Genomic DNA, 27,535 nt, shown 5'->3' with positions numbered 1-27,535 from the left:
CTGGAAGGTAGGCGTTGAGGCTGCTACGTCAGACTGTGGTAGTAAAAGAGCCTTAGCAGCAACGTTGATGGGCGGAGTTCAGGATGGTGGTTTGACTTTGTGAAGTTGTGGCAGCGAGGCTGATCCCGTGGGGTATGAGGCGTTGATGCCTTCGTCGACTTATATATAGCCTTGGGGACGACCGTTAATAAAGTGTTTGTATTGCGGCGATCGTGAAGAGAGAGTTCATGTACGTCAACAGTGAACGACAGATCCTCAGCCTCGCGCTGATCAGTCAGCGTGCTACAGCTTCATACGTCGGGACAAGGGGTTTCGTAAACCAATCTCCTGTCACCTTAGCCTCATTTGAGACACATGACACTAGTCTGGAGCGTCGACTTCAGTGAACGAGACCTATGGTGACAGGAATCAATTTAGGATCTAAAATGAGGTAGACTACTCACAACTCGCTTTGGCTCAATGCCCAATGGGAGCAAATGCGCAATATACAGCACGACCCTAGGGAGAAAACTAAAGACAGTACACGTATAAACTGGCACCCGGCGCCGAACTGCTTCGACCGTTCCACAACCATCTCCGTACTGCAACAGATGCGATACTCACTTTCCCCTACCCTTCCCCTTCCCCTTACCCTCCTTGCCCTTGCCCTCCTTCCCCTTTTCTTCGTTCTCGTCAGTCGCCTTCTCCATTTCAAGCTCACTATAGAGACCCGTTGCATCGATTGTCCCATACTCGCCTCTAGTGACCGGCACCGCGTTGCTGTTGTCTTCATGCAACTTCGTGTGATCAACAGATCGAGCTGGGAAGTTGGCGAGACCTGTGGAGTCTCTTGCATCTGGCACAAGGATGGTCTCTCCCTCCATGCCGGCAGCTCTTCTCACTCCTTTTCTGAAATGGTATTCGGGCGGCAGGCTGGAGCCCGGGCCCTGGCCTGGAATACGGTTTATCACTTCGATGGGAGCTGTTTGCCGGCGTGGCGGAGGTGGTGGATACTGCCTCGGATTTGGATGGTACTGTCGGGGGCTTGGCTGATAATGTGGTTGCATTTGCTGATACTGTTGGGGGTTGAGCTGACGCTGCTGTTGCATTTGCTGATGCGGCTGCGGGTTCGATCCGTACGGTTGTGGGTTTGGTTGGTACTGTCGGGGATCTGGGGGTCTCTGAAGATAACCTGATTGATATGGGGGTGGGGGACGGTTTTGCTCCCAAGTCGAAGCTCTCATGGGTGGTTGTATTGGGCCCGGATTCATGCTGGGCTCGATAGCGGGAGGTCGCTGGCCCTGGGCCCAGTAAGGCTGGATTGGTTCTCCGGGAAGACCAATGGGTGGCCTTCTTGCGTTGCCATCTTGGGAAGCCGAGGAGGATTGACCCTGATTTGGGTAGTTGCTGCGTTGGTCGGACATGGGCGTTTTGGCGTTGAGGGAGGCGGTGAAGGTGATGTGGTGAAGAACAAGGCTGTGTTGGCCGACCAGGCTGTATTTAAATACTCTGCAAATACAACCGTGAACGATGTGTTTGTACAGAACTGGCACTCGGACACGGTGTGGAAGTCTGCCTCCAAAACAGCTTGTAGGGGTTCTGATCGCGGCTTGCCAGTGGGCGGCTGCCGGGTGACGAACTTGACGAGTCTTGCCACGGACTCCTGTGACTTTCCAAGTTTATCAGTCGGATGCTGAAGATGACACATGCACGTAGCAATAAGAGCGTGGCATCACCGCAAGATGCCAGAGCAATCACAGGGTCGCGGAAGAAAGCAAGCGAGCAGTCTCCTAACTTGACGACTGCTGGTATATCGATCTCGGCTTGAAAAACAAGAAGAGGAGAGTGAAGGAGACCACACCAGGCCAAGGAAGTTACATACGATCTGATCGAAGAATCGACGTGAAACTAACGCAAATGCCGAAGTAACAGAAGCGCACGAGCCTCCTCGCCCAAACCTACGATCGCTGCGAACGGGGGGGGGATCGGTTTGGCCGTGGACTGGTTGGAAGTCCTTGACTCGTGTTCGGGTTGTTGAGGCTGTGTTGCACGCTAGGAGGAGAGCAAATTGGAGTTGGAGGTATTTCGTTGATAACAGGTGTCGTTACGTGTGGTTGAGCCACAGGAAGGCCTCGTCGAAAGAAATCGTCCCCTGGAGAAGGGTCGTCTGAGAATCCCCTATCCCACAACGCTGCGAGTGGAGCTTGCTTTGGTTCTGCTGGACGTTTGAATCGAGAGGATGTTTACTTGGGCCAATGCGCGGATCAGGCTCAAGTGTTCTAGATGGGTTTGACCCTTGTGTAATCTGGGAACTCCCACTAGCGGCTCTGGGTTGTTCGGCGGATCGAGACGGCTGGGTTGAACTGCCAGCCTGGGAAGATGAGTCTGCCCGAACTTGCTGTTGCTGATCATCGCGGACGGCGTCGCACATGTCTGTGGTCCAACGCTTGGGGGGAACGTAGAAGCTGCGATGTGTGGCCGATACGACAGTGAAGAATGTCTGCTGCTGCGGACTGCCTATATATAAAGCGTCTTTCGAAACAGCAGTAAACAAGGTGTTTGGATGTCACTTGATATAAGCGTGCAGTGTCGAGGAAGGTCCTTTGTCAAGCTTAGTTGATTAGTGGAGGTTTCCACTCCCTTTGATTGCTTCCATCATGTGCAATCTAAGTCACATGCTCGATCCGCGCACACATGTTTGACTCATGATGTGGTAGTCTGGTTCAAGGCTTGTGATATGTATCGATGTTACGCTATCAGTAGGCAATGGCGATTTCAAGGCAGAACTTTAGCATCACGAAAGAAACAGTGAATCGAAATCAAGAACGCCGTGAGCATGTACTGTGCGAACATAGCTTCCGGCTAAGACAGGACTCGCGATCTACTCATCATCATCATCGTCATCGTGGGAGTCTCTTCGCCTCCGCATGTATCCACTTGTGTGACTTGGTGGAGTGTCTCCGGGGTATGTTCCTCCATCCGCATCTCGAACGATTCCAGTGTTCACGTATTGGCCATCAAAGCTCGATAGCACGCCGAAAGGACTTGAGAGAGGTGGATGAGGTCGAGGAGGCGGTCCACGCTGCCGCGGCGATAATGTTCCTATAACTCTAGTACGTTGATCGGGTGGTGGAGGAACGAAAGGCGTCGCATCGAATGTAGGTACACCTCCTGGGACTCGGTATGATTCCGCTACTTCGATCCTGTTTCCAGCCCCTGAGCCGAGTGCGGGACTGTGGACCGGCATAGGATTATTGATACCAGCATTTGACGCATTTGTGTTAGGCGGAGGAGCCTGTTGATATCCTGAAGGTTGAGCGCTTGGGGCCGCCTGCATGGGGTAGTAGTTTTCAGACCGTCTTCGGCTTGGGCGTGCTGCGCTGTTAGCCTGCCCTGAGGGTACTGAAGCAATCCGGTCGAAATTTCCTGCTGGGGGTGGCTGCTGGCCAGCTGTTGATCCTTACAGCGGGTCTGTCTGGTTTGGACGCAGATACGGTGGTCGTTGTTCTGGGCGGGGCTGGTACTGCTGGAAAGGCGGATTCTGAGTGAGTGAGGGGTACTGAAATGGACTTGGGTCGGGGTAGTTCGGCTGCCTAGTAGGTGCCGAGCCGGGTAAATTCTGTGGGCCTCCTGTCCACCTAGGTTGCATCATGTACGGTGCGGTATTGGGTGGGGAATCTTCGTCCTGGTCAGGATTCCGTGAGCTCGAGCCCCGGCCTGAGCCTTGAGGTCAGTTTCCTCGGCGAGACATAGCAGCGACGAGGTCTTGTCTGATACGCGGGTTTCGCTGTAGTTGGAGCAGTTGGCAATCAATGCCGATGAGTCGTATGGTGGCTCGGATTCCCTAAATTTGCAGTCTTTCGAGGCTCTTAAATACCCTTCACTTGGGGTAATGACTAGAGTCATTACTCGCTTGCCTGCGATAGTGAGCAAGAGTACGTGATAGGGGCAAGCATCCAGCCTCCCGTGAGCGGCGAGTAAAGCGTGCTCTGATCTGTTTGTTTCAATCCACGAGCTACCACTGGGAATGACACCCCAAGCCCGGTGAACGCCCACTCAGCGAAGTAGCAGATGTGGATGGTGGCAATAAGTCATGGTGAAAGTTGGTCGATCCTTAATCAAATAGCTCATTGAAAAAGATATCCAGCTTTGATAGCTTAGATGCGGTAGCAGAACGAAAGGCCGAAAGCAAGAACCCTCCCAAAAGACAAGGACACAAAGCAGTCGCCGCTTGACGGAGACGTGTCTACCAGACCATTTTGGTTCCTCAAATGAATGACCCTGAGCTTCAGCTGCCACTCATTTCGGTCTCCGCTAACTGTAGCTGTCCTCCGCGTGAGAACTGGCATCTGTGCCCCGCTGCTCATCCAGCCCGGTATACTCCCCATCGGTAGTCATTCGCCCAAATGTAGCCTGACTCCTGGGAGCACGAGGATTGCGGGTGCTTGGAGCCGCAGCCGGTGCAGGTGATGGTGGCATAGACGCTGCGTCCTGCCGCATCGCTCGGGAAGGCTGAGCTCTCTCCTGAGGCTCAGGTATGACACGATGACTGACGAGCTCTCTCCTCGCCGCTCGAACAGCAGCTAGGGCAGCGATCTCTTCTTGGTTTGAGGCGATTGGGTTTTGATAAACTGCAGCTGCTTTGGATACTGCGTCAAGGCCAGCAGTATCGTCCCGAGGAGCTGCTACTGCCGTGAGCGCATCAAGGCTGGCAGGGTTTGTCTGAGCGACTTCTACTACTGCGGTGAGGGCTTCAAGGCCGATTGTTGAGTTTCTTCCGCGGTTCGGGCTCGGAGGGACTATAGGCTGGTGGCGAAGGCTTGGGACGTACGGTTCTGCAGGATAACTTCGATCTTCTGGTGGGAAGGGCTGGGCAGGTTGGAGCGAAACACTGCGTGCTTGAATTTGGTCTCGAGGAGCACTTCCAGAAGTTCCACCCTGCCGTAACGAGGAGGCCTCGCCCAACCCATGGTCTCTGCTGCCTTGACTGGGCATATTTGAGGTTTTGAACGAGTCGAAGAGTGGAGAAAACCGCTGGAATGGGGTTTGGAGCAGTTGTGGGATGACACTTCTTCGGCGGTGGCTTCGGCGTGTGTCGTTGGGAACGGCTTGAATGTGGATAGAGATGTCTCTGAGCTTCTCAGAGAAGTAGAGGAAGTGAAGGACGAGATTTTTCCCTGTAGAGGCTGTATAAATAGCTTAAAGAGGCAGCAGTGAAGGCCGCATCCATTCTATGACCTGTGACTATGGGCATGGCTGTACATGATTTGAAACATTGAGCAAGGTTTGCGTCGAGAAGGAGAATTGTTTGTGCGGTCCTGGCGACCACCCTTCTGGTGCCTGCTTGAGGCGTCACGTTGCGGTTCAGAGCCTCGCAAAGCGGTAGTGGCGGCGAGCTACGCAACTATATGCTTGCTCAAATTGAGAATGATGGCAGTCCGTGATGTTAGCAAACCCATTCACAGGTGGCGTTCCCAAAGAGGTCGTTTGCTTGTGCGTCGTGATTCATGCCGCCAGTGCTTTCTTTCATCGCGAGACTGCCACAATCGCCTCTCTTCCCGGTGACCAATGGCAAGCCTGTAGTGGGAGAATATGGCCTCAAATTCCGCTTGGGATCGATGCTTAGCGTCAGCCGTACAGATGTGCCGTCAGCCAGTAACGGATGGTCTATCCTCGGACGTCCGAGTCACTTGACAAGCGCTCGCGTTCGTGAAGCCTTCCAAGAGTGAAGCCAGCAAGAAGAAGGTCGATGATTGGGAGGGCGCAAATGATCCCGAAGACGCTCAAAAGTGCTCCATGTCACTCTCGCCATTTCGCCAAGCTCGTGCATTGGTGGGGTTTTCATTGCATGAGATGAAGTCGTTTTCTCAGCTTCAGATGGAGTGAATGCAGATCAAGCTCGGCAAGGAGAAGATACGCCCAAATGCTGCTCACTCAAACGTCTGTCGAAGAGACAAAGTCATGCCAGGCAAGACGCTCCATACGAGTCTGACATGGGGTAAAGCAAAACGCTGCGGGCAATTGCACCCATCCGAAGCGCACCAGCAGAGCCGCCCAAGCGACAGCAGTCAGAAAGAAAGCAGGAACGCAGCAACGACCGCGAGAAGAATCTGCTCGCCCAAATCGCACCCGCCACCAGCAATGAAAGCCCAAGACCGTCGTAACACCCGCATCAGCATGCTTGAAGCTGCACACGCATGGATTCTATGGCTTCGCATTCCCATCGTCGCCATCATCTTTGTCCTTGGGCTGCCGGTTCAGATAACCCGGATAGTCCTTCGCTGCAGTCGCCTCCTTGCTCACGCCAAGACCTCTCATCGCGCCCGTGGCAAAGATGAGATCACCATACGGTGCCTCCTCATTCTGTTGCTCTGCATTCGAAGTCGCTTTGGGTTGCGTATTCCGGCGTGGAACACCCAGTTTGCCCGGCTCCGAAGAGATGGAATCGTCGGTGGCTTGTCTGAGAGGTGCGCTGGGACTGAACTGGGCATTCTGAGAGGTGCTACCTTGCTGGTGTGCTGGTGTGGTCTCACGGCTTAGCTTTGGTAGTTCGAGGGTTGGTTAACGCTGCAGTGGTGCTGGGTTATTGGGATTGCTGCCCTGGGAAGAGGACCCGGCCTCGCCTGAGCCCTTGTTCTCGTTCTTCTTGCCAAACATGACTGCGTCGAGGAGAAAGCTTTGTCGGAAGTGTGGTGTGCGAAGAGTGCGGTGGCTGTGCTTTCGAGCTTGTGGAGGATGACTGTGGTGTCGAGGCTGACGATGTGGTTGCAGTGTGTTCGGGTATGTGGATGAAGAGAGCACAGATATGGCGCTGGACGGGCTCATATATACCCTTCTGGCGGCGCAGGGGCGAGTATGCTTTGCCCAATTGCCTTCTTGCTGTATGTTGCTCGAGGCCTATGAGCCTCTCTTATGGTCCTGGCAAACTGCCCAACGTACGCTCTTTCCACAAACAGCACGCGGTATCTCACATCGCCGCTGACCAGTCCAGCCACATGTTGGGAGCTCTTTTCCTCCTCATCCTCCTCGGCGATGTCTTCACCTCCCTCCCACACGGACACCTTCTCTTCCCCATGGGTATCCCCTTCCCCAAACATATCTTATGCCCAGCCATCGGCTCATCTGCGCCGGTTGTGGAGGATATGCGCCAGGTGCGAGGCGCTGGAGGAGGAGAGCCTCGTCGGCGCGAGGAAAATGCAGCTAGAGCGCCGAGCGCAGCGGTGAAGAGGAGGAAGAGGATGTCGCAGATGAGGACGGTGGTGGAGCTCATTGCGGTCATTTTCGCGGGTTCTTCTCCGTGGGTTCGTTGGGGGCTATGGTGCTGGACGATGATGTGGTACGAGGGTATCGGTGAGAGAGATGGGAATAGTTTGGGGATGCACCAAAGGGAGGTGGATTCCGCTTGGGATTTTGGGCGCCAACGCCGCGGTATCTGCCCCGTTGAGCTGCGCTGCCCCTGAGACAAGTTGATATACCTTTTAAAACTCTTGATGAGGCTTCATATACCCATAGCAGCGATTGCCAGGCCTTATACAGCCCCCCATAGTGATATCGCCGTCGGTATGGGCGGCGGAGGGAAATCGACCTGGGCTTGGCATTGTCTTGGCGTAGCTGCTTGCGCTGGCTGGCTTTGCCCTCACCCCTTCTCACAACCACCATATCATCTCCCCGGCATCGAGACCACAAAAATCATGTTCAGATTGCCAATGCCACGGTCAGCGAACGGTTTTTGGAGAGTGCGGGTGGTGTTTGCTAGTCTGGCAAAGCCACTTTCGCAGAAGAATCCGGCAGCTTCTGAGCTTCCAGCAGCAACAAACATCCAGCAGTCGGTCCGATCTTCATCCCAGACGACCACATGGCACCATTTAGGACTTGGAGAGGAGAGCGGCGCAGCGGCGTGGGCTAGAAGAGCTTTTCGAGGACGCATTGAAGGGGCATGCCGGGCATCAGGCAGGGTCTGGGGGTGGAGGGCAGTCGTACTTTCGAGGCAGGAGCAAGAGAAGGATTTAATACACTGCTTCGGAGCAGAAACTGCGTACAAGGAGCAGACTGCGATACTTGGGGCCATCAGAGATGATGGCTCGCAGCAACGATGGCGTCTTGCTCGCACACGAAGACCGCTCTGGTGGAGATCTGCGAGAGGCCTTTGCTGGCTTTAGGCGGCTCGTATACAACGCCGCAGAGTCATCAGATCTCGCAACAACCAGGTTTCTGAATTACAGGCATCTGCGGCATCACGAAATGTGTTTCTACGCTCGCTCAGGGCCGACTCCTTTGGCAGTGCACATACAAGTCTTTTGGAAGAGAGACATACCCGACCAGCATTGGGCCAGGAAGGGAACGATCTCACTATCGAGGAGTAGTTGAGCAGAGAGCGACACGGCCTCTTTGGGAAGATAGCCCTCGCACTTTAATCGTAGCTGTAGCAATGCCGTTCTCAACGTGCGTAAGAGTTGCTCGTTCTTCATGGAGGATTGATCCATATGGTACCCTCGAAGAAGCAGACGCTGAGTTCAGCTGTTGGCTTGCAATCTTCGTGGTACTGGGCAGCATTGAGATCTCACGGCACGTAACGGTACAGATCACACTTTCGTCGAGCGACTTCAGAGCTCTCGCGAAGGTCGCGCGTCCATGTCAATGTCTTTGTCATTGCGGCAAACACATCACGATTTATGATGTGGAGGACTCTGGCAGTGCCGTTTCTCTCTACCAGTCTGGCTGCAGAAGGTTACTGGCCGCCCTGAGAAACTCGTTGTGGCTGAATGTACTTATTAAGAGGATGTGCAGTGCATTGCGAACATTCGCAAAGCTCTTCTGCGATATGGCAGGCCTTGTAGCAGCGTCTGCAGCTCATGACGAAGAAGAACATCCACGGGTCTTATCTGGTGCCGGTTTTGTCCCTGCCTCGGCCACGGCTAACGTTTAAGGCTAATGATCACTTCGTTGTCCGTATGATATTGAGACCCAACGTGCTGCAGAGCTTCGTATTCCTCTCCGACTCGTGGCTGCCTCCTCCTTGGCCCTGAGGCTCTGGAGATAGGCGGAGCAATGGCCGCTTTGACCGTTCTCTCTGTGTATCTGCCTCTTCATTCCCTCCATGAGCTCCACTGGATGCGCAGTGCCTTTTCTCGTCCTCTGCTGCGTATTGCGAGTATCTAAGCGGCTATGCGAGTCGTCGCGGAGGCTTCTTGCCCCGGCACTGCCAGCAGTAAAGGTGTTGTTGTTGACGAAGTAGTCGCTGCTTCGAGCCGTTCTGTCCATGCTTCTGCCCCTTTCTTGCCTCTTTGGCCTGCAGCACAGTAGTAGCGCCCCATATCACCTTCTGCTTCTTGTCCTGAGCATCTCGACCGACCTGAGTGACTCGTCAAAGACCTCTTGCCTCGTGATTGCCGTCTTTGACGCAGCAAACGGCCGGAGAAGCGAGTGCGGAGGCCAAAGCTTTGTGGCAGCTTTGAGCGACTTCTTTCTTTGCTCCGCCATCTCCCACACCACGACCACACACGCATACCATCTCGCGAAACGTTGGCGGAGGCTCATAACACCATCCTCGACGTCCGCAGAGCTATTCCGAGGCCTCGCTGACCCCATACCGCCGTCATGAGACCACCGAGGCAGCTGTGACTCCGCCGAGCGGCAGCGGCGTTTTGAGCTGGCCAGCGACTTCCAGCCTCCACCACTCACAACACCACCACCACACCTTCATATTGCTTCGCAATACATTGGCGGAGCTTCTTCACATGGCTGAGAAGGTCCGCGAAGGTAAGTTGACCCCGAATTGATGATATAGGCGCTGGTGAGGCCTCCGAGGCGAACGGCGCAGTCAGCCAGCCGCGGCGGCTTTGCGGCGGCTTCCACCCTCCACCACCTACAACACCACCACAACACCTCAAATCATCAGCAAATCATCTCGAGGGGCTTCTCAACCATCTTCAGAAGCTCCGTGAGGTTATCTTGATGCTCTGCTGATGATATCGCGACGTGCAGGCGGCTCAGAGGCAACAGCGGCACTTGAAAGCCCACTCATCGAAATCGGCTTCTCAGCTCCTTCCAACCTCCGACGGCGACAACAACACCACAGAGCCTCGATATCACATTCTGACATGCTCGAGGAGCCTCTTCATCTTCGTCAGAAGCTCCACCAAGGTAATATTGATGCCCAACTCATGATATCGGCCTCATTGACGCCGCTGACGCAAAGGAGGCTTCGGTCGCGATATCGCTGACTTGAGCTTCAGACACCAAGACCACGCCAACAACACCTCATTTGGCATCAAAAGGATCTCGACGAGGTTCGTCAGCATCTTCAGAAACCCCGCTACCACTTTCTGGCATATCACCGCCGCCATGAGGTACACAACCGCCGGGGAGACCAGTGATATCGTCCACTGCCGAGCTTCGCCGCAGAAACCACCCCCATACCTCATCACACCGCACTGGCGACAGCGACGACGAGCATATCACTCCAAAGAGCTTGGTAAGTCCCTTCTGATATTGATCACACGCCTCTCAGTCCATATCACACCTCACCGCCGCGGCGAAGATTGCTGACATCGATATCCAGGCCGGCTGACCGCAACGCCGCTCAAGAGATGTCGATCCAAGCCAGGGATATCACAGATACTGACCATCTCTCCGGCTTATTCTCTCATTACGCGACTATGCATCTCACTGCCGGCATGGTAATGCATCGACGGCGAGAGATAGCCGCCGCTTTCAGGTACGACATCTCCATGCGAGAACTCATCTCAAAAGCATCGCTGACAGATATCTCACCGCAGGCTCATCGAGACAATAGCTGACGTCGAGTTTGGCTTTCTGGATCGGCAAAATCTTCGGTCGCCAAGCTTCCCCTCTCCACATCAACGCCGCCCATCTCCGCCGGTACCGATCAACCTTCGCTCGAAGAAGAAAGCAAAAGGAGGATATGGCAGTCATCAGACCTCAGCAGGAGGATAAGAGGAGGAGCAGAGTGTGCTTGCAATCCAGACATATCGTTGTCGCCGCTCGCATGGCCGAGACTTGTTGCCGACAGAATCCAACGAACACAACGTCGTTTCTTCGCCACAACATCTCAAGAACCACTCTTCAAGTCCAGGGCAAGAAGATATCGTCTCAGATCGTACAAAACACCTCCAAGGTTGGACACATACCACATCCTCGCCAGGGCGATGGCGTCTGCAGAAGCCGCGGACCTTCTGCTGACAGGCAGCCATCGCCAGCTCTCCAATACCATAGGTCGGTCCAGGCTTCCTCCATACCATGGCAAGCATCGGGCTGACTTGTTGACACATAGTCAAAGAATGAACATTGTCACCCACAGCTCATCGCCACCCCTCCTCATCATCATGGGCATTCGGCCTTGTGTCGATGTAAGTCCCGCCACCGAACTTTCCGCCTACTCCTGGTAGACGACTGCAGAGGTGTTTCTTTCCCCTTCCTCCTCCCCACGGGCATTCGGCCTTGCGTCGATGTAAGTCCCGCCACCGAACTTGCCGACTACTCCTGGTAGACGCATGCTGAGGTGTTGGCACTTGTCTCCCCCTGCGCACGGTGAGCGACCAGCCCGGTAAGGCGCAGCTCCGAACTTGCCGACTACCCTGGTAGACGCATGCTGAGGTGACCCTTCTCGTATTTCCTTTCTCCGTGCGCACGGTGAGCGACCAGCCCGGCTAAGTCGCACATTTCCTTTCTTCACCGTGGGGACTCTGGGGGCTCTGAATCGATCTGTCGTCCGAGGACTTTGAACCGTTGAGGTTCTGCCGACGACGACAGATCCATTCGCACATCTTGTTTGGTCTTCGAGTCGATCTGGACGCCCGAGGATCTTGAACCGATGAGGTTCTGCCGACGGCGGCGAGTCGACTCTCAACTCTTGTTCGGACTTGGTCGGGACAGCGTTGGCGTCTGGCGTGCCGTGGCATCCTTTCGCTTCAACAGCTTCATGGGGCACTTCATGCTTTGCGGCATCTCTCGAAGGCGAGCCTTGCAGTATAGCTCTCGGCTATCTCTTGAAGGTGGTGACGCATTGCATTCATGCTTTCCGCATCTCGAAAAGCGATATCTTGACAGTACAGCTCGCGGCTGTCTCTTGATCACTCGCCGGACGAGGTCAGATCGCATTCAGAAAGCAGCGCTTGACGACTACTCGTGGTAGACGCATGATGCCATGCTGGATGGTGGGGATTTCTGGGGGCTTTTTCAAACTGCAAGACGGCCTCTGCGTGCATGCCGGGTGGTGGCGGGACAATATCTTGCGTATTGTGTGGGGATCCTTGGGGGCTTTTTTCGTACTTTGAGTTGCTGTTTTCTTTTCCTTCATGCCGGTGAGCGACCAGCCCGGTTTTATTTTGTCCTTGCGTTCCCTTCACGCCGGTGAGCGACCAGCCCGGTTTTCGTACCGTCGTCTTCTTTGCGTTGCTTTTCTTGCGCACGGTGAGCGACCAGCCCGATTAAGTCGCAAACTTCTCGTTGGCAGACTTCACTTCTCACGATTCTTGCAGACTGCTCGTGGTAGACTCTTGATCGTGGGTGATTGGGGTTCTGTCTTTCTTTTCTGTTGTCGATGCGTTTGGTGGGAGGGATGTTCGGCAGCGCACCTTTTGGTCCCATCACTCTCCGTGAGGAGGGTGGTTCAGGCGATATGCCTCGCTGGCGTTGAAACTGGTGCTGAGAGATCTGGGTCGTTGTTGTTTTGGACTTTCTTGCTTCTGGGTTGGTGGTGTTGGCGCGAGGGGGAGTTGGAGCTGGATGAGGCTGATGGGATGCAGGATGGCCGAGTGGTTGAGATGGGTGTTGGTTGATTTGGATCTGGTCGATGGTGGTCGAGTTGGCAGTCGTGGTATCGCAATGGAAGTCCTTGGTCGAAATCTCATCCAGCGGAAGCACCATCATCGTCTCGACTCCAGCCTGCCGGCTGACTTGCACGAACTGGCTGCAGTCCAAGTCCTTGCTCTCTCCCAAAGAAGGCGCCGTCTCGCCGCCCAGAGGAACATCGACCTCCAACGAGAAACGTCCTGCTGCCGAACTACCCTCGACGATCTCCAAGTCTGACTCCAGATTCTCGGTGTCAAACCCGATGCTGTTGTAATGCGGCTTGGACTCGCTCCCGTTTCGACTCCCTGCCCCGGTCCTCCTTGCAATGGCAGATCTTCGTCGCACGGTGTCACAATCGTTGTCTGGTTTTCTTCGGGCTCCGCTGGGCTCCAGAATGCCGGTGGAGAGGGATCGCGCTGCTCTCGTCCTCGCGAAGCAAACCCTCGCCGCCCAGATCAGCGTCACCGCCAACGGAGCCACCTCGAGATTGACGACTGCTTCCATCCACGAAGCCCAAAGAACCTCGCCGCTAAGAGCCCCTTGACGACTTTGGAGCCTGCCAGCATGCAGGCAGAGCCAGAAACGATCATCGTTCTCCATCCTTCGTACTCTGCGACACTTCGCCAATCACATCCTCGACATCCTCGACACTTGATGAGTATACGATCTGCCTTGGTCGCCTTTCGAAAGCATCTTCCTCGCGAAAGTCACCATCGACTTCGCCGAACCTTCTTTATCATCTTTCGAGACTCGCCCGCAATGAGCTTGAGGATACACGTTCGAGAGGATCTGAATGCTACGCGTGAGCTGCTGGTGCTTCAACGTTGTTGGAGTTGTGATGCTAGATGACAGTGGCGGTGTGACTGGACATGGGAATGTCGCAATGGCTCCTGGTCAAGATCTGCCTGTCATTTGCTGGCATGCTGAAGGATCTTGGATGGCTGGGGAGGATGTTGGCCTCGGATGGTCGGAGAGGATGGCGGAGATCGTTGAGCATGCGGCCATCTTGTCGTGTGAAGATCTCAATACTCATCGCCGCCGGATTCGAGTGTTTTGGTGTTGGAGCTGCTTTGGCCTTGGAGATATGCCACAGAAAGACTGGATGGTTGGACTTCAGCAAGATAGGCGGAGCATGCTCTGTTTCTGGGAAGTTGTCGGGGTTGGAAGCTTGCTGTTGATGGTGCAGATCGGCTGAACGAACAAGATTCCAAAAATGTGCTTCTCCCTGCCCATTGTTGATCGAGTCTGGCGTCATGTTCCTTCGGTTCAGTGTCCTGAATGCTCCTGTGGGTGTTTGAGTGAATGCACTGGAGATTCAGGATCGTTGCTGCCTTCTTCTCAAGAACGCTCTAGTTTCTCTCCAGCTGGACATCGTCTCACGATAAAGTCGTCTGCTCTTGGAGAGAGATTGACAGGACTTGAGCTGCATGATGCTACTTCGACACGAAGACAGAGATCAGCTGGTCGTTTGACCAAAGTATTGCATGGCGAGCTCGATGATCGCAGTAAAGGTCGATGAGATCGTGTTGAGCGCCAGATACCCATATCCTGATCTTGGTACACAAAGATCTGCCTTGTCGGTATTGGTGAGCGTGCACTGCTCGTCCAGCGAGCGGCCTCTCAACCTTCAGGGGTCCATGTTGCCAGTAATTGACCATGCCCATGGCTCGAGAGTATGATGCGAGGATTGCTGGCTGATGGATGTCATGATTCTTTCCCTGCTACCGAGAGTTTGATGGAGACGCCGCCTTGGATGGACGGGCTGATTGACGTTCCTGGCAGATAAGGCTCTGCGTTGCCTGGAGTTCATCATTCGTTGGTCATTTAATGTCCTTCCGTATCCTAGAAGACGGTGAGAATCCTCCACTGCCCCTGTTGCGACGCCTTGTAACCGCATGTACCTTCACGCTTCTCCTCGAGGCATCTTCCAGCGGACGGATCTTGTGTCTAGGAAGTTGGCAGCGGAGGGAGACTTCAAATCTTCCACGGAGATGAATTCGTCTTCCCGGTAGATAGGCTTGGCGTCGTTGGTAGAAATGGATAGGTCGAGATTGTCTACGAGCTTCACTCTGGAGTCCTTGAAGAAGCGGTCCATGTCTGTGTTGACTCTCAGCTCGAAGATGTCTCCTCCGGGAAGCCGAAGGCTGAGGCCTGATATGCAGCTCTTCGGCAGCAGGAACTTGGCAGGGCACAGGACATGTCTTTGAACGATCGTTCCTTCGTCTTGATTGGGGTGGCAGATAGGCTCTGGGTACGGTGGCTGATGTTGCTGCTTCATGAGAATGTTGCTGTTCTTCCAGGAGTATATCTATGCTGCTTCAGGGGTGGTCGGCACCATGCTGGAACCGCCTGGTGCTCTCGAAAGATTGGTGTTGGTACGTCGTCGTTGACATCTTGCCTTGGCCTAGAGAACGTGGGGGAGAGTATATGGCTGGGGCTGGATGTATACGACGTGAAGAGAAATGGGGACTGGTGTGCGAGTATGTGGCAGAGTATATAGTTTGATATATATATCGTACATGGTATATGGGAATGTCCAAGACTCATGAGAAGGAGCCTTGGGCCCGTTAAGGATGAGAAAGTTGAAGAATCGACGTACCTGATGGTTGGGCAAGGCCGTTATCAACGGCGGCTTTGATAGAACCCGCAGGACTGCCGTTCATCAATAGTAGACCAGACCTGCTAAGAATCAAGTCAGCATCCATCCCCGAACATTGCTTCCACATCTCGCCACGCGAATCTCAACCTCCTCAGATCTCAATCGACCCCATGCTTTCTCGCTGCAAGTGGGTCATCATCGTCAAAAAAGTAGGCCCAGCAAGCATCCAAAGCATGCCCTTGCAACGCGTGCTCGGTCAAGGGCACACACAGTTTCTGTGCACTGTCTCTGTCCGGGTTCGGGCTTGCCCTGAACAGTGCGGGTGAGATCATCATTGGGGCAGATGGAGAAATGAAGGTCGAGGACTTACCCTGGCAGATGATGTATGATGTACCGTTCGCTGTCGGTCTTGCGTTCTGGGAGTGTATTAGCCATGGCTTCTCGGAGTCTTTGTCAAATCTCAGTGCGAGTCAAATAGTCCTCAGATTTCACCCGGCCCCATGCTTTAACGCTGCAAGCTGGCCGTTGTCGTCACGAAGGTGCAGCCCTGACAAGCAAGATACTACACTTTTTACCCAGGTTCGCGTGCTCGGTGAAGGGCATGCACACTCTCCGGGCACTGCTTGGGTTGGGCTGGCCCGGTAGCAGTGCGGTGGAAATCATCATTGGAAGTTGGGAGGGAGACGAGGGAGACTTACGCTGGGGATCGTGCAGGAGTCTTTTGGGGAGTTGTCGTTGGTGTCGGTGTTGAGAGTGAAGGATCTGTACCAGAGACGTCAGCATCCGCAATAATCGCCAATCTCAAGTGCTGAAGAAAGTGGAACTCCCAAGGTTCAGATGATATTTCAGGTCGTCAAGCTGGAAGCGGGAGGCTTTCAACAAAGTGGCAGGCCCTACGATCCGCGGCCTCAAAGGACCGCACTTACCCCATGACGGTGGTCCGTGACGGGCATTGCACACTTGTTCTAAGCTCGGCAGCGAACAGACGGCTTCGAGGCCGCCTTGATGATTGCCGTGCAAGTAGATCATCATTGGGATTGGGGAGGAGGGGAAGGCTGGTGGAACTTACCTGAGGCTTTCAAGGGGTACTTGGGTGGAAGCTTGAGGATTTGTCGACCGTATTGCAACGCACAGATCATCGACGGGTTGGCGTGGCTGAGAAAGGTCGGCGTAGAGGATGGCTCCACCGGGTAGTTTGCACCAAGAATACCTGCACGAAGATTGTCAGCACCTGTTCGAAACAAAGATCCACACTGCAAAGAACATAAGGCATTTCCTGCTTCAGCAAAAGCTCTTTCATCAAAAGTCGCAGCCCTGCGAGGACGAGAGCCGAGCAAATCGCCAAAATCTCGACGTAATGTCCTCGGTCACGGGCGATACGACTTGTTCTTGTGTCGTGGCGGGCGTCGCGCATACGCTCATTGCCAAGGGGTGGTCATCATAGCGAAGATGGAAGAGAGAGAAATGGTGCAAACTTACTGGAGAGGTTGTCAGGTGTCGCTGTGGTTGACGTAGGTACCTGCAATCGAGTTAGCATCAATTCCCAGACGTTGGTGTAATACGAAGGGAGCGATGGTCGAAAAGATCAGATGCAATGCCTCTTGCTCCAGCAAAAGGCCTTCGTCAAAAGCCGCAGCCCTGCGAGGACGCTGCGGGGACGAAGCCCCGTGTGTGAGAGCGTCGAGTACGTCCGTCCGAGCCAACCCAAAAAACTCGATATCGCATCTTCGGTGACGGGCGATACGGCTTGGTTTTGAGTGATTCCCCCTGTGCCCGTTCCATGCCCTCGTGGTGATCATCATAACATATTGTGATGGGAGAAGTGTTGAAGGGACTTACCATGGAAGTTCTTTGAGGTTGACGTCGCTGATACTGGCTGGAACCTGTGATTGTATCAGCATCTGGTCAAACCTGGAAACTCAAGATGAAGAGATAGATGGTGACGGTAGTTCAGATTGAAGTCCTCTTTGGAAGCGAGAATTTGTCATCAAAAGACGCAGCCCTGCGAAGACTTGGACCCCAGTCAGATAAAAGGCCGACCACGATGTAGTCCACCCCCAAAAATGGCATCGTAGCCTCCTCGGTCACGGGCGATGCGACTTGTTCTTGAAGATGATGTTGTTTTCGGCGCCCATGATGGCCTTCCCCAGCTAATGGTGATCATCATGAAGTATTTGAAAGAGAGGAAAGGGAAGTTTACTTGCCGTGTAACATGTTCGCAGCGATCTCCAGTGCGGTCTTCGAGGTCGTTTTCTGCCATGTTGTCAGCTGCTGCTCCACAGGTAGTCGTGCGGTGAGAGTCGTAGGATTTCGAAACATCAGATCGAAGTCCTCCACCGAAGCAGAGGGTTCTCATCAAAAGACGCAGACCTGCGAGGGGCCTGGAGAACTTGCAACGTATCCTCCAGGGTCAACTGTTCGTGCCCGTTCGAACCAGCCATCCTCAGGCGGACCCTCGGTGATGGGCGATACGTTCTTGTTGCGATGATGTTGTCCCCAGAGTCCCTTCAAGCCCACAGAATTGACGATCATCATATGTGGTGAAGAGAAGAGAAGAACAGGCAGGAAGTACTCACCGGGCTGTTACTCGGTAGCGGGTGTGGTGTCGTAGACTAGATCCCTGAGATGTAGTCAGCATCGACTCTCAAAGCCAAAGTCGTAGCATGAAGTGCGTGGATATGGATAAGATCAGATCTGTCGCCCAGCCGAAGCAGAAGGCGTGTCGTCAGGGGCGCAGCCCTCCGTGAGGATGGACAAGGGGAGAGAAAACAAGAACACTCCCGCGTTTGCCGCAGCCCCACGGTCACGGGCGATGCGCCTTGTTACGAAGATAATTACGTCTTCAAGGGACCCCAAGATGGTCATCATGAAATGTGGCGGAGAAAGAAGACGTGGGGAGAACTTGCCTTATGGTGGGTGTTGCTCGGAATGCTGTCGTCGAGAGTGGTGATACCTGTCGTTTGGTTAGCTGCAGTTTTGATCTCCGAGCTGAGTAGTCAAAGTGGAGGAAGAGGTCTTGTTCAGATTGTTGACCCTGCTTACGCAAGGTGTTTCTCGTCAAGAGGCACAGCCCTGCGAGGAAAGACAAGGAGGGTAGAGACCATGAGACCCCTCCAAGCCGACCACTTTCGAGTACAGTGGGACTGTCTCTAGTCGTAGCCCCTCGGTGACGGGCAATGCGCCTTGTCCATGATGCTTCGTCCGCGCCCCACAAAGGGATCATCATCGAGTGTATGGGAGGGAATGTAGGCGGGCAGAACTTACCGCTGCTTTACTGTCCATGGGGCTGATGCAATTGTTGTAGATACTTATCCCTGCAACGTGGTCAGCGCAAGGTTCGAAAGCCAGCGTAGACAGAATGAATTTCAGCAATCGAACGTCATCAGAATGTCTGTCTTGCCGGCGGAGTCAACTTCTCATCGAAAGGAAGCAGCCCTGCGAGGCGGGGACCTGAGAAAAGGGGGAAAGGGAGGGAAGGTTCAAAGATTTGGCTTTCAGGCCGAGCACGTTGTTAACCCCAGCGTGAGTGGCGTTATAACTGTAGCCCCTCGGTGACAGGCGATGCACCTTGCTCGCTGTCATTTTGCTCGCGCAACCCGCCGGAGGATTATCATGGAAGAAAGGAAGGGAAGTGATCGCAAAGGCAACTTACCGCAGTGGTGGTCTGGCTGTGCTTGACGCCGATGATGGACATGATATCTGCGATTTTGTCAACATCTGTCCTGAACTGAAGTCCGCATAGCAAAGTCGAGGAAGCAAAAGTAATCAGATCTTCCGCCTTGCCAAAGTAGAGGGCCTTTCATCAATAGTCGTAGCCCTGCGCGGCGAGGACCTGGAGACCGAGCACTTAAAATCTTCCAGGCCGACCGCATTCGAGCAAACTGAACCGGACCAAATCGAAGCGGACCCTCGGTGACGGGCGATACGACTTTTTAGACATAATGTTATGACCCCCCAGATCCACACGTATTGATCATCATTTTGGTGTTGGGGTATAATGGACGAAGGAAGACTTGGATGGACTTACCGCAGATCGTGCAGTTCTTGTCGTTGACCGTGGACATGGTACCTGTCAAGTCGTCAGCATCTGCTCTGAACTTTGACTTGCAAACATCGAGGAGATGGAGGGGAGTATCGATCAGATGTACAGATGTACAGCTCCACTGCGTGTGTTGACAGCTCTCATCAAAAGTGGGCAGCCCTGCGAGTTCAGACCCAGACTGCGATTTTCTCCTAGGGACGATGGCTGCTCGAGCGGCCTCTCGGTGACGGGCAATACGCACTTGGCCGTTCTGAAGACCGCAGTTCTCAAAAGGTGCGCAACATTCCATTCCAATCCGATTGGAGTCGATGAATCATCATTTGGGGGTGTGGGTGAGAGACGGGGGTCCAACGTACCTTTGTGAAAAGGCTGGCTGCATGTTCGGCGAAGGTGGGTTGAGATCTGCATGCTACCGCGTCAGCAGTAATTTCTCCACGCTTGATGGGCAATGTTTCATCGTGAAGGGAGAAAAGACGTCAGATCTGGTGCCTTTCGAGGCTTGTCGCCAAAGATGCAGCCCTCCGAGGCCGCTGCCAACGTGTTCTCGGTGACGGGCTTGCACGCTGTTTGGCATTCTGGGCCGCCAAGCCCATAGGGTTGGATCATCATAAGAGGGGGAGGGGAAGAAGAAGTGAGAATATAATATGCGTACCTTTGCTCTCCAGGGAGACGCTCAAAAAGCAGTCGGCGTTGATTCGAGATTCCAAAATATCCCTGTGCGTCTGTCAGCAACTGTCCCAACCCGCAAGTTCTCGTCGCGATGGCAGAGTGTTTTGAGTTCTCAGATCTGTTGCCTTAGAAGGCTTCTCGCCAAAGATGCAGCCCTGCGAGTCCTCCAACACCGCCAATGCCATTTTGTTCTGGGGACGCTCGGTGACGGGCATACACGCATATCGACTTTTGGGCTGCCAAACCCAGTTGTTCGTGGTATCATCATGGAAGGAGGTGCTTCAAAGAGAAGTGATAGTACGTACCTGGGTGATATTCGAGTGGTCTTGTTGTGCCTTTTGCTTGGTGAGGTATGGCTGCGTCGCACGCTGGGCGAATGGTCGATTGATCTGTTCACGGCTATGTCAACTTGAAGCTCGTTGAGGATTCCGGTGAAGGTGAAGTGTTGATTTCAAGATGATCAGATTGCGCACGGGGTTCATGCCCAGTGTGGTCTTCGTCAGGAGTGGCAGCCCTGCAGGACAACTGACAAAACTCTACCTGGTGACGAGCATACCACTATTCTCCAGCCGCCACGAAACAAAGTCGTGGTCTTTGATCTCATCTGGGATCTTGGGTATCATCATTCCGGTGGGATGAGAAGGGAGAAAGAAGAGAGACTTGCCTTGGATGGTTTGGGGTGCCTGAGTGCGCAACCAACCACTGGAGGATTTTGCCCGGAGAACGATGTCTTCACTCATTTTGGTGGTTTCTGCGACTTGTGATCAGCTTTGCGTTTTCGGGGTGATAGCGCGGCTTCTGATGAAGTTGGAAGAATCAGACACAAGGCCAACCTAGAACGGTATGGCTCTCCTTTTCACCACCAGCAGCCGCCCTCGCAGCTAACGATCGAATGTACAGCTGGTCACGAGCAAACCACTCTTCGTGAAGCACCGTGGCAGAAAGTCACGATGGATCGTCATCATGTGTTGTGGGTGCAGGAAGTGCTGGGGAGGAGGTACTTGCCTTGGGTAGGTTGCCTGCTGTAGTCCAGCTTGCTGATGGTAGTACATGACCCGCCAGGCAATGTCGATGGGCGGGAGTCGTATGTCGAATCTAAAGGGTTGAGGCGTTAGCGTCTATTCTCAAAGTACAGTCCGTCGATGTGAAGGTGCAGTCGAGATATCAGGCACTTTGGCCGGGCCAAAAAGGCGCAGCTCTCTTGTTCCTCTCCAGCGGCAGCCCTGGGAGGACCACTTACAAAATGTCGGTGACAGGCACGCCGCTGACTTCAGAGATATCCCCATTCCGCTGCCAGCCATTTATGTGCCAATCTGTTCTGTATGTGTGCTTTGTGGGGGTGTATCATCATGTGAAGGGCGAAGGAAACGGGGTGAGAGGCTTACCGTAGGGGATCGTGAGGTCAAAGAGTCGAGCTCGTTCTGTGTTTTGCGTTTGGATATGTCAGCCAGATGTCCTGCAAAGATGCGTAGGAGTGAAGACGGTTGGTCGTGATCCTGATCAGTGATTCGTCGTGAGTAAAGCTGCCCATGTTCTCGTCAAGCAGTAGCAGCCCTGCGAGGAGGAGTAGTTGCACGCCTCTCGGTGACGAGCATGCCACTGGACTACGTCGACCAGTCTGCGTTCTTCGCGGGCATCTTTCATCATTCGGAGGGATCTGGGGACCGTTGAAGAAGACTTGCCTTGTGCGATAGGTTGGTCGTAAGAGCCCGATGGTGTTCTCTCGACTCCTAAAAGTCGATCTGTCAGCATCCTCCTCCCAATCGAATGCGGTGACGATGAAGGTGTTTGTCTTGATCAGACTCAAGGCCGTGCTAAAATGCAGGACTCTCGCTTTCGACAAGAACTGCAGCCCTGCGGATCTTTGGCTCCCTAATTGTGTCGGTGACGGGCATGCAAGTGCATTTAACGTGACCCACGATACAAGGCACGAAGCCTGTCGGGCGGTCTGGACCGTTGTCCCCAACGTTCGTGGGTGTGTATCATCATGTGAAGGGGGGAAGGGTGTAGATTGGGGCGACTTGCCTGAAGGTTGTGGGAACTTCGAGGATCGCAAGGATCGCAATGGTGGTTGGAAGTTCTGAAAGTGCAGCTGTCAGCGACCAAACTTGATAAGTTGGGGGTGATGAAGATGGCCATCGTCGTAATCAGACTCAAGGCCGTGCCAAAACGCGCGGCGCTCTTTTTCCACAAAAGCGGCAGCCCTGCGGAGCATGTTTTCTTGGACTTTCTCCGGTGAAAGGCGGATATCGCTTATTCACGAAGCTCCATCTCTGTTTCTTTCTGTGCACCCGGGTTCGACGAACTCGAGCATACACTCGGCAGAGCATTTGTCATCATGCTGGGAGTGGGGTTGGAGAGGAAGAGGTAGACTTGCCTTGAGTTTTTGGTCGTGATGAGCTCTGCGGTCGTTGGAACCTGAGAGTGTATATGTCAGCGAAAGTCCTTGATGGATCAAGAAGTACTGCGAGGGAGAATGTCGTTCTGGATAAGACACAAGGCCGTGCTGCAGTGCACAGCTCGCAGTTTCCTCACAAGCGGCAGCCCTGCGAAGCCAACGTACGTATAAGTTCTTCGGTGACGAGCATGTCGCCAACTCTGAGCGTTCCACCCTTGGCCCTTTCTGTTGCTCGGCGCTGGCACACTCGAGCGGGTGTTGGGTGGAGCAGTTGTCGTCATGAAAGGAAGGGGGAGAGGAAAGGAGAGACCTGCCTTCAGGGTCGTGGTGGATAATGGTCGATCAGTCCTGTACCGAAAGCTGTCAGCAGGAGATCGTTGAAAGCTGGCGGTCGAGCAGGGAGGAGGAATTGTGAGTTTCAGACACAAGGCTTTGCTAAAACGCGCAGCTCTCGTCTTCATCAACGGTGGCAGCCCTGCGAGTCCATGAAGGGCTCGTTGACGGGCGATACCTCCTCGCGACGATGGCCTCAACGATCGCTCAGACCTTATACCATACCCGAGCCACAGAAAGCTTCTCGAGCGGACGATCGATGAAGCAGGTTTCATCATTTGAGAGTAGGTGCTGGGAGAGAGGGGGATGACTTGCCTTGTGGTGCTGCTGGTCCAAGCCGTTGCTGACTTGGGGTTTGAAGTGGTCGGATGGGGAGTACTGGCAACAAAACAATCGTCAGCAGGTATCAAACCATTGTTTTGGGGATTACGGTGGGAATGATTGGATCTCTCAGTAGAAGCAATCACTATCCACATAGTGGATCATGCAACGTTTCTCGTCTGACGGTGGCGGCCCTGCGAGCTGCATGTGTACTCCAGTTTGTTGCCCGGTGACGGGCTAAAACACCACCTCTTTTACGGCATTTGCTCTTGATCGTCACGATTCATCATTGGATGTCGGGGAGGTAAGGAGCGCTGTGTACTCACAAGTCCCTGGCGGTAGCTTTGGGAAGGCGGTGCAGCATTACTGCAAGACGCAGGTCGACCCGGCGGAAGATCCTGCGGGCAAATATCGAGTCAGCTTCTTTCCACGCCACGAAGTATCAGAGGATCTCGATGACAATGTCCAAAAGCTCAGACATGTGTTGAACGTGCTGTCGACAATAGCAGCAGCCCTGTGGAGCCTCCTTTAGGAGCTGCCGCGCTTCCAGTGACGGGCAATACTGCTTTTATTTCGCATGTACCCCTTGTTACCGCAGTCCTCAGACTACGGTTGGCGGAGTACGGGTGCATGAATCATCATTGTATAGGGGAGATGGAGGGGAAGGGGGATGAAGCAACGTACCTTTGGCCTCTTCCTTGATTGACGGCAATGCCGGGTTTGAGGGGTGTGCAGGCGCGGAGATCCATCCTTGCGTTCCGTCATGAGACTTGCTGTGGGAGTGTCAGCCAAATTCCATGCTGTAACATCAAGAGCAGAAGAAGCAGTCTTGTCGTCTCAGAAATTGACCGGAGCCGCGAGACCGTGCAGCCCCACAGCATGCTCGCAGCAGCAGCCCTTCGAGCCCTTCATACTTCTTCACAGGGGGCAAACCCCGAGCAGACGCCGGTATCTGATTTCTTCTGGAATGTTACACACTCCTGAACCCCACTTGGTGTCTCCATCTCTTGAAGGGTCGCGCCGGGCAATGCCGCTGCTCAGGGGTGGTGGTCGATATCATCATTGTGAAGGAGTTGGGATGAGAGTCTTGTACTTACCGCCATTGCGTCGGACGCCGAGGACGCGAGGACGCAAGATGTTGAAGGGGTCGCAGTGCGGATGGATCGCGATTTGGGTGGACGGTGATGCCCGAGAATGGCGATTCCGGTGGATCTTGATGCCCGAGAGTGCTACGCCACATATCAGCGAAATGTCTTGCTCAAAGTATGGTAGTCGAGGAAGTGGCCATTGTGGAAATCAGAAAAAGAAGGCGTCGGATCTTCAAGAACGCCGGGACATCCTCATGTTGAGCAGCAGCCCTTCGAGCACCCGCTCCACAGGCCGCAGCCTTCTATTAGTGTGATTTGCACGCTCGTTATCGCGTCTGCGTCTCCTTTTCACGCCGCGGGCAGTGCCAGCGGGTCGTGACCAATCGACAGATCCTGAGAGTGCTCGCCCCGGGCAATGCTGCTGCTCGGACGTGTTTTGAATGCTCATCATCGGTAGATAAAAAGAAAACACTGCGAAGACTTACCATGAGCAGGACGTAGAGCCGGCCATTGAAGCTTCGTTTGAGATGGCGACATGTCAAGTACCCTGTTCACCATGTCAGCGACTGTTTGCATGCGTTCAGGACGACATGCCTCCTGGTAGTCTCTTGGACGGTGTTTGAATTTGTGGGATGTCGTCTTACCTTTGAGATGTTGGAGCTGAAGCAGCGGAGTGTCGGGGCGTGTTCACGGATCTATTCGCTCAGTGTCAGCAAGATCCTAATCTCAGGGTTTCCTCGGTTCGATTGGCAAGATGGGGTGGTTTCAGAAGGAAGTATCTTGGCGAGGTCCAAGACACTCATCCGCAGCAGCAGCCCTTCGGATACGGCTCCTCTTGATCCCTTTCATACATATAGTACTTCGGACACCCTTGCAATGCTTTGTTCGTCGTGGACTCGTCGTACTTCGCGGCCCTCGATCGCAGTCCTCTCCTCCTGCTGTATCCGCAACGGGCAATGCTGCTTTTGTCGTGGCAGGCTTCTCTCATCATGTTGCTGGGTGGTGGTGGGTCATGGATGGGGAAGGAAGCATTTGCTTACCTTACGGTTCTTGATGTCTCCATTCATCTCGATGGGTACGGAGCCGTTTGGGGAGCGCCGGATATGGTAGCCTGTAAGATGTCAGTTCTTCATGATCAGGACAAGAAACTTGCGAGGATGAGCAGCTTTGTAGCTCGTCAGAGTCACTTGTGCAAACTTTCTCTCACGGAGTGCCGCTCTTCACTGCATTTTATATGACCTCGCGGTCATACTGATTGTGATACTACAACAAAATAGACAGTCAGATTCCCCAGACTGGTGCCAAAGGAGACGCCCCGCTGGTCCGCCTTGTGAGTAGGAAATGCAGAGCGCCGAGCAGGCTGGTTCGTCGGATTGAGCTTCGGGCACGGCGAAGATCAAGGGGACTTCATCATTGAAGAAGGAGAGAGAAAGAGAGATGAACTTACAGTTCGGCCTGCCGGGCGCATTTGCACCTGGTCCAGCTTGCGTTCGCGAGGTGGCTGTAGCATCGATGGCGCTGGTACAACCTGTTGTGGGTCTCGAGTGATCTCTTTGGCAAGTTAGCGGGTGGCCGAGTAGTTTGGTGTTGGTGGGTCTTGATGTTGGTGGGTCCTACGATGTTGTTCTTGGGGCGCATCCGTCGGGAAGCGCGACCGACTGGTGCGAGCCTCGAGGTGGGTGAATGTTGTCGAGCAAGACAAGCTGTTGACGTCCACCAGTAGGCTGCCCATAGCTAGATGACGGGCCGGTCGTGGAAGATCAATGCCTTCTTGAAGATGCTGGTGGTGTTGCTGGTCGGGTCCTTCAGGCGCGCGAGTGATGAAGACACGGCGCTAGCCTGGAGTACAGCATAGCAGATACTGACCTGTCGTTGCCTCAAGACTGTAGCTATGGTCAGCTCTATTCAGGTGCATTGGATGATATCTTGATACTCTCACCTTGGTCTGGCGGTCGGACGAGACGGACGCGTTTGCTGCAGAACAGTCTCAGGGGGCGTGGCGGCTCACCCGGAATGTCAGCGGCGTGTTGCAGGTGCTTCAGCAGGATGGTGAGAAGATGCAAAAATGATGTACGAGGGGGACTGAACGATGAGGTGTTGGTGCGGGTGATGAGTGGGCGGGCATGTTGTTGTGGACGGCAAGCCGGAGGCAAAAACAAGCCCAAGTGGCCGGGCTTGGCATTTGGTTGCGGCGACGACGACATCTTCCGAACTTCACGCCAATCTTCTCGCTATATGGGCTTTACGCTCGGCAACTGCGTGGAGTTATTTCTTCATGACTGTGAGTACGGTCTTGACGAACGAGCCCCATTCTCACAAATGTCGCACAGTCTTTAGTCTATCATAGAGTCTTCGCCAGTGCCAGCGTGCATCTCAAACAGGCCGCAATTCTGCCAGTACACTCTGTGTATGTTCAATTCGAGGTACGCGTACTTTGGCATCATGTCCCTCCATAACCAGGTCAGCAGCCTCGCATGTAACCGAGCACTTTTGGCAGCATAGCCTCCTGCGCGACGCTGCACCAGGCGAGAGTCTGCTGTACACAGTTCGCAAGCAAGAACAATATCGACAACGCCCTCGGGGTTCAAAGACTAAAAGCCGGACGTGAGAACAAAGGCTGAGTCGAACATCGAACAAAGGGACTTGGACGAACTCGTCAGGACCTTCGCTTCTCGTGAACAAAGAAAACGTCCCGACGAACCTACCGAGAGACGCAAGATCCAAGTCCGGTACATTAGTGCGCCCTACTCTGCTCACACCAAACGCCGTCCGACGTCCAGACCAGGCGCTATCATGCCCGAGAGCCTGGAGGACCGAAGCGGCCGATCAGCTACATTAACAGGAGGATTACGACCATGCAACCAGGCAGGCGTTGAGAGAGAGCGGTCTCGAGGAGACGGGAGACTGTGAGACCACGGATATACGCCCTGTAAGAAGGCAAGAGTCGGAGAACTATCGAGCAGACTGGCAAGGCGGCGACGTGCAGCAGAAGAGGCAGTCGAAGGTAGCATACGTGAGAAGGGCATATCAGACATGACCGGAGCGACCAGATTAAAGAACAGCGGCCACTGGGAGCCTTCGAGGGACTGCGGACTTGCGAAGCTGGGCAAATGTACTTGGAACAGTCTCTAGGACAAGGCGGAAAAGCATTGTGAGTCGCGAAGGGCAGAAGCACACGGAGATCAAGACTCGGGAAGCAGCTGGCAGTGAGACGTACAGCAGGTCTTGAGCAGCTGGACAGTGGAACGATGGATTTGGACATGGAGGAGGATCAATGAAGCGTACGCGGGTAG

The 27,535-nt window shown here is 54.1% G+C and overlaps 6 protein-coding genes across 6 annotated transcripts; all 6 read right to left on the bottom strand.

Moving 5' to 3' along the window:
• Positions 1-360: 360 nt before the first annotated feature.
• M409DRAFT_53941 (uncharacterized protein) lies at positions 361-2,410 on the bottom strand (the record flags this gene model as incomplete). Its single annotated transcript, XM_033812524.1, has 5 exons — positions 361-393; positions 444-510; positions 604-1,473; positions 1,942-2,194; positions 2,227-2,410. The coding sequence occupies 5 exons, from the start codon at positions 2,408-2,410 to the stop codon at positions 361-363; spliced, it is 1,407 nt and encodes a 468-aa protein (XP_033668223.1).
• A 450-nt stretch (positions 2,411-2,860) lies between these two features.
• On the bottom strand, positions 2,861-4,974 carry M409DRAFT_53940 (uncharacterized protein; the record flags this gene model as incomplete). Its single annotated transcript, XM_033812523.1, has 3 exons — positions 2,861-3,429; positions 3,636-3,896; positions 4,299-4,974. The coding sequence occupies 3 exons, from the start codon at positions 4,972-4,974 to the stop codon at positions 2,861-2,863; spliced, it is 1,506 nt and encodes a 501-aa protein (XP_033668222.1).
• A 1,209-nt stretch (positions 4,975-6,183) lies between these two features.
• Positions 6,184-13,392, bottom strand: M409DRAFT_22142 (uncharacterized protein; the record flags this gene model as incomplete). Its single annotated transcript, XM_033806202.1, has 2 exons — positions 6,184-6,462; positions 12,469-13,392. The coding sequence occupies 2 exons, from the start codon at positions 13,390-13,392 to the stop codon at positions 6,184-6,186; spliced, it is 1,203 nt and encodes a 400-aa protein (XP_033668221.1).
• Positions 13,393-15,549: 2,157 nt separating this feature from the next.
• Positions 15,550-17,651, bottom strand: M409DRAFT_53935 (uncharacterized protein; the record flags this gene model as incomplete). Its single annotated transcript, XM_033812522.1, has 7 exons — positions 15,550-15,807; positions 16,090-16,109; positions 16,318-16,392; positions 16,461-16,601; positions 16,871-16,910; positions 17,231-17,274; positions 17,432-17,651. 7 exons carry the CDS (start codon positions 17,649-17,651, stop codon positions 15,550-15,552), a joined length of 798 nt encoding a protein of 265 aa, XP_033668220.1.
• A 4,704-nt stretch (positions 17,652-22,355) lies between these two features.
• M409DRAFT_53934 (uncharacterized protein) lies at positions 22,356-23,309 on the bottom strand (the record flags this gene model as incomplete). Its single annotated transcript, XM_033812521.1, has 2 exons — positions 22,356-22,520; positions 22,638-23,309. 2 exons carry the CDS (start codon positions 23,307-23,309, stop codon positions 22,356-22,358), a joined length of 837 nt encoding a protein of 278 aa, XP_033668219.1.
• Positions 23,310-23,915: 606 nt separating this feature from the next.
• M409DRAFT_53933 (uncharacterized protein) lies at positions 23,916-26,446 on the bottom strand (the record flags this gene model as incomplete). Its single annotated transcript, XM_033812520.1, has 9 exons — positions 23,916-23,927; positions 24,252-24,383; positions 24,728-24,789; positions 24,887-24,902; positions 25,283-25,353; positions 25,690-25,770; positions 25,860-26,076; positions 26,109-26,125; positions 26,182-26,446. The coding sequence occupies 9 exons, from the start codon at positions 26,444-26,446 to the stop codon at positions 23,916-23,918; spliced, it is 873 nt and encodes a 290-aa protein (XP_033668218.1).
• Between the last annotated feature and the right edge of the window lie 1,089 nt (positions 26,447-27,535).

Source organism: Zasmidium cellare (genome assembly GCF_010093935.1).
Source record: "Zasmidium cellare ATCC 36951 unplaced genomic scaffold M409scaffold_15, whole genome shotgun sequence".
Taxonomy (NCBI): Eukaryota; Fungi; Ascomycota; class Dothideomycetes; order Mycosphaerellales; family Mycosphaerellaceae; genus Zasmidium; species Zasmidium cellare.
The sequence above is the reverse complement of the archived record's forward strand: the minus strand, read 5'-3'. Positions and strand labels throughout refer to the sequence as shown.